We start from the raw sequence: 5,074 nt of genomic DNA, 5'->3' as shown, positions 1-5,074 counted from the left end.
CTCAAAATTTCCCTGGAATTTTCTAGTTATTATTAGTCTGATCATTATTATTATTATTATTATTATTATTACTTCCATCAGGGAGATTCTGTTTTCACCTCTCTGGTGATTTGTCTGCAAAAAGTACTGAACTGATTTACTGGCCATTGTCTGACATTGTCATGTGTGATGGTCACTCCCTACTGTAGTATCTTTGATCACACTCCATTTTGTCAGGGTTTGTGGTAAGCAGTACCCAAATGCAACCAACACAAGGGAATTGTGCAAAATGTTTTAATAACAAAAGGGTGCCTACTTACAAACAAGGAATCAACCGAACAGAAGCTGAAGCACAGGGAAATACAGGGGATCCAACAGCAGGTAAAACCGAGGACACTTACAGAAGATATGAACAGGAAACATGAACAGACCTAGGAAAAACCAGACATGAACAAACAAACTGGAGCACAGAGACTATATAGACACAAGGGAGGCAAGGGTGATTGAACACAGGTGAAACACATTAGGGCGAGGCAGACAATCAACACACAGAGAAACAGGACCAAGACAGGAAGTAAAAACATTGAGATACACAGGGAAACAGGGAAGTGACAAAATCCAAACTCAAACTCAAACAGAAAGTGTCTGTCATGGCAAACCATGACACATTTGCTGATACAAAAGTCAGGTCAAGTGCTCTGTTGTGTGTGCTATTATATTGTGTTCCTTCCCTATTATTAATGCACACCAAACAGTGATCATCAATCAATTCTTCACCAACTAATCCATTTGCTTCAGTGCTATTGTTGCGCCTTTAAAATAGGCAAAATAGCAAGGGAAGAGGGATGAAACCATTACACGGCTCTCGTCTTCACTCGTATGTATTAAGTGGGGGAGAGAAGCGTAACTTCCCCCTACTGGAGCCTTAAGGCATTACTAATACATCGATACACAATCAATCTGGAATCTGTCAACTAATAACTTTAACAGCATAAACAAGATGCAAACGAAACTATGAACTATAAAAAAAATACAAAACACAATATATATCTTAACTGTCAACTGAATTTAATTGTTTTTGAAAATCAAATAGTTTTTAAATCCTTAAGTACCACATATTAAGTACCACACTATTGCTTCCTCATAATGAATTATGTTAAATGAAATCCTCACACCATATTTCTTACTTGGAGTGGTTGCCCAACATCCTCTTAAATACTCAGATTCCTTTTCACACATGAATTATAATTGTTATTTTTTATCTATTTTAACTCTTTAAATTCAGATCTAATTCATTCATTCATTATCTTTGTCTACCTGCATAACCTTATATCTCATTTTACTATTTTGCTGTCATTAGATACCGCTGTCTTGTCACTTATTTTATGCATTCTGAGTGCTCTCCCTTGCTGTCCTCTGTCCTTCACATATTTAGCTATCTGAATTAGATTCCAGTTGCTGAAAGCTCCCCTTTCATGAAAGTTTACCAATTCCGTTTTAATCTTCTCACATCTTTTCCACTATAGGCTATTTGCTTCCATGTTGCAATCTCTTTCATGCGATTTGTTCTTAGGTATCTATTTAATTAAAGGTATCACAATTTACCGGTATTAATGATAACCCCACTATTTAAAGGTATATATCTACATATATTATATATGATAACGTTGTTCCAGTAACTGTTGTCAATAAGACAAAAATCATGCGACGGTCATGGGCATATATGCAACATGAGTCATGGTTTCTACACGGACGTATTTCACTTCCGGACAATTCACTGGCGACCAGACTCCACTCAGCATCGCTTTTCGTGTCTGTGTCTCTTAGTTTGTCTCGTTTATTGATTTGTGGGGTTTTTTTCATTTGGAAAAAGCTGCTGGCTTCCGTCGCTGGGTTTTATTTGACAAAGGCGGGATGCAGAGTTTTTGAGACTTTCTCTGGGAGTTTTTTTAAGAGTTGTTTTTCTTTTTCTTTTTTTAAACCATGGCGTGTGGAGGAAACGGCATGTCCGGTAAGTTTGATAAGGCTCCCTCTTCAACTCATAGTTGAAATCAAATTAAAGAAATACTGTAAAGGATACACTGTGACAACATCAATGTAGAGAGTCCTTGGTTTTAATTCTGTCAATAATGCAACATTTTCAAAGTGTTTTATAATTACGATGATGTTGGTTGAATGTCTCCACAGATGAGAGGATAGGGGAAGCACTGATCAAGGAGTAAGTTTCCATAATTGTCATTTTTAAATTGTTTTACTCAGTGACATTGTATAAATGAATGAAAAATCAAACAGCCCAAAACTATCATCATTGTTTTAAAACTCAAGTCTTTATTGTACTTAATATTATGGGCTGCAACCGATGCATATTTTCATTATCGATTCATTTCAAGTTAATCCATTAATCATTCAGTCTAAAAATGTACAGAAATCATCATCACAAGTTTCCAGTGCTCCAAGACCCATCAAACCCCATCATCTTACAACAATAATAAACTAAACAGTTAGTCAACTAACCCAACTCTGCAGCCTTAGTTTAGTTTCATTTTCATTTCACCTTAACAGCTCTTACCATTTTCCAGTAAAACACACCTCTCATCAGCTATGTTGTATGAGTGATAATGACTCATATAGGTAAGGAAATAAATGGAAAAAGTCACTGAACTTTGTGAAGCTGGGTGTGCCAGCCTCTGGAATGTTTTTGATTTCTTATCATCTTAAAAATGGCAACAGCTAAAATCAGCTTCATCACCTTTTACTATTTTCTGCGTAACATGTCTGTAGGTTTAAAAAAAATGTGGGCCATTCATGCTAAGACGTATGTTGTTTTTTGGGTTGTCCATCCCTAAGAAAGGCGCCTTTAAATAAAATGTATTATTATTATTATTATTATTATTATTATTATTATTACGTCCCATTCTTGTGGACATGATATCTCAGTAACGCTTTGACGGAACTTCTTTAAATTTGCCACAAACATTCACAGGGACTCGAGGATTAGATTTCACACAAATGGTTCATAATTTATATGACTCTGGATCAACAGGGATGTAACCTGAAACTAGTCTGAGTGGAAGAAGCAGACAACCACAAGGAGGTAATTCTATTTTTTTTTCAGGTTTCAGGGGCAGGTCAGTGAGTTTATACTGAATGACTAAATTAAATACAGTCAGAAAGGTCAGCATGCAAAACGAAAAATTATTGAAACTATTTTTTTGAGTGAACTGTTGATGGTGATGGTCCCACAGTGCACACAAAGGAAATAGAGGAGATATAATGTGAATCTTTTGTAAGACAAAGTTTATGGCTGCTGTGACGAGTCACCGTAATCGACATGTTGATGTCAATATTTTAAGTCAACGCTTCGTTTCCCATACATTGATTTATTAACTGCCATATATTTGTTTTCTATTTTATCATCAATGGTTGCACTGCTTCTCTGTCTGCTCTCTGGGTGAGCCAGGGCTGCATACTCAGTACACACACACACACACACACACACACTCACTCCGATCAGCCATAACAATATGATCACTGACAGGTGAAGTGAATAACATTAATTATCTTATTACAATGACACCTGTCAGTGGGGGCGGGGGTATATTAGGCAGCAAGTGAACATCTTGTCCTCAAAGTTGATGTGTTGGAAAGAGCAAAATGGGCAGCATAAGGATCAGAGCCACTTTGACAGGGGGCAAATTGTGATGGCTAGATGACTGGGTTAGGGCATCTCCAAAACTGCAGGTCTTGTTGGGTTTTCCTGGTCTGCAGTGGTTAGTACCTACCGAAAGTGGTCTAAGGAAGGACAACTGGTGAATCGGCAACAGGGTCATGGGCGCCCAAGGCTCATTGATGTGCATGGGGTGTGAAGGATAGCCAGTATTGTCCAATCCCACAGAAGAGCTACTGTGGCACAAATTGCTGAAAAAGTTGATGCTGGTTCTGAGAGAAAGGAGTCACAACACACAGTGCATGGCAGATTGCTGCATATGGGGCTGCATAGCTGCAGACTGGTCAGAGTGCCCACGCTGACCCCTGTCCACCACAGAAAGCACCTGCAATGAGCATGTGAGCGCCAGAACTGGACCATGGACTGTTGGAAGAAGGTGGCCTGGTCTGATGAATCGCGTTTTCCTTTTCAGGCTTGTGGACAGCCAGGTTTGTGTGCGTCGCTAACCTGCAGAAGATGGCAAAAGGATGCACTATGGGAAGACGGCAAGCCGGTGCAGGCAGTGTGATGTTTTGGGGAATATTCTGCTTGGGTCCTGCCATTCATGTGGATGTTACTTTGACATGTACAACCTGCCTAAACACTGCTGCAGACCAAGTCTTCTCCTTCATGGAAACGGTATTCTCTAATGGCAGTGGCCTCTTTCAGCGGGGTAATCCGCCCTGCCACACTGTAACAATGGTTTGAGGAACACAATAACGAGTTCAAGGTGTTGGCTTGGCCTCCAAATTCCCCAGATCTTAATCCAATCAAGCATCTCTGGGATGTATTGGACAAACAAGTCTGATCCATGGAGGCCTCACTGTGCAACTTACTGGACATAAAGGATGTGTCTGTTTTGGCAGCAAAAGGGGCTTGTGGCTGTTGAGTATACATACATACATACATACATACATACATACATACATACATACAATTACAGTTTCTGAGAGAAAATGTATCATTTACATTAATACATTAATCTGTAAAATAGTAGATACATTAATTGATAGAAAAGTTGTCATTAGTGGCAGCCATACAAATGTTTACCAGAGGTGCTGAAAACAAACAAACACGGGTGAAAACATAACCTCCTTTACCTGGATTGGTCCTGATACTGATACTAAGAGCTTCAGTTGGAAGTAGTGGGCAGTTTGGGAAAGGACTAGGGTTTTAAGTCTCTGTTCTCTTCCAGGGTCATAGAGGAGGAGCTGAAGGACGTACCCTCAGAGGACGTCCCACCCCTCACTCCACTGGCTGTGGAAGTGCAGACTGAGCAGGAACAGAAGGTGGTTAGCCAGCTGAGCAAAATGGTCCGCATCATTGGTGACAGAGTGCAGGGTGACACGGAGCTCCAAGAGTGAGTTTCTCAACCACTTTATCTCAGAG

The 5,074-nt window shown here is 39.6% G+C and overlaps 1 protein-coding gene across 1 annotated transcript in view; it reads left to right on the top strand.

Moving 5' to 3' along the window:
- Positions 1–1,742: 1,742 nt before the first annotated feature.
- Positions 1,743–5,074, top strand: part of LOC147818157 (uncharacterized) — a 9,294-nt gene continuing 5,962 nt past the window's right edge. The window contains exons 1-3 of the mRNA XM_087178395.1: positions 1,743–1,990; positions 2,167–2,197; positions 4,881–5,045. Of these exons, the coding sequence (XP_087034521.1) occupies positions 1,963–1,990; positions 2,167–2,197; positions 4,881–5,045 (224 nt within the window). The 5' untranslated portion in view covers positions 1,743–1,962. The remainder of the gene's footprint in view (positions 1,991–2,166; positions 2,198–4,880; positions 5,046–5,074) is intronic.

Source organism: Seriola lalandi, unplaced genomic scaffold (genome assembly GCF_002814215.2).
Source record: "Seriola lalandi dorsalis isolate HSWRI2012SDOR001 ecotype SW California unplaced genomic scaffold, Sedor1 jcf7180002054686, whole genome shotgun sequence".
NCBI lineage: Eukaryota > Metazoa > Chordata > Actinopteri > Carangiformes > Carangidae > Seriola > Seriola lalandi.
The sequence above is the reverse complement of the archived record's forward strand: the minus strand, read 5'-3'. Positions and strand labels throughout refer to the sequence as shown.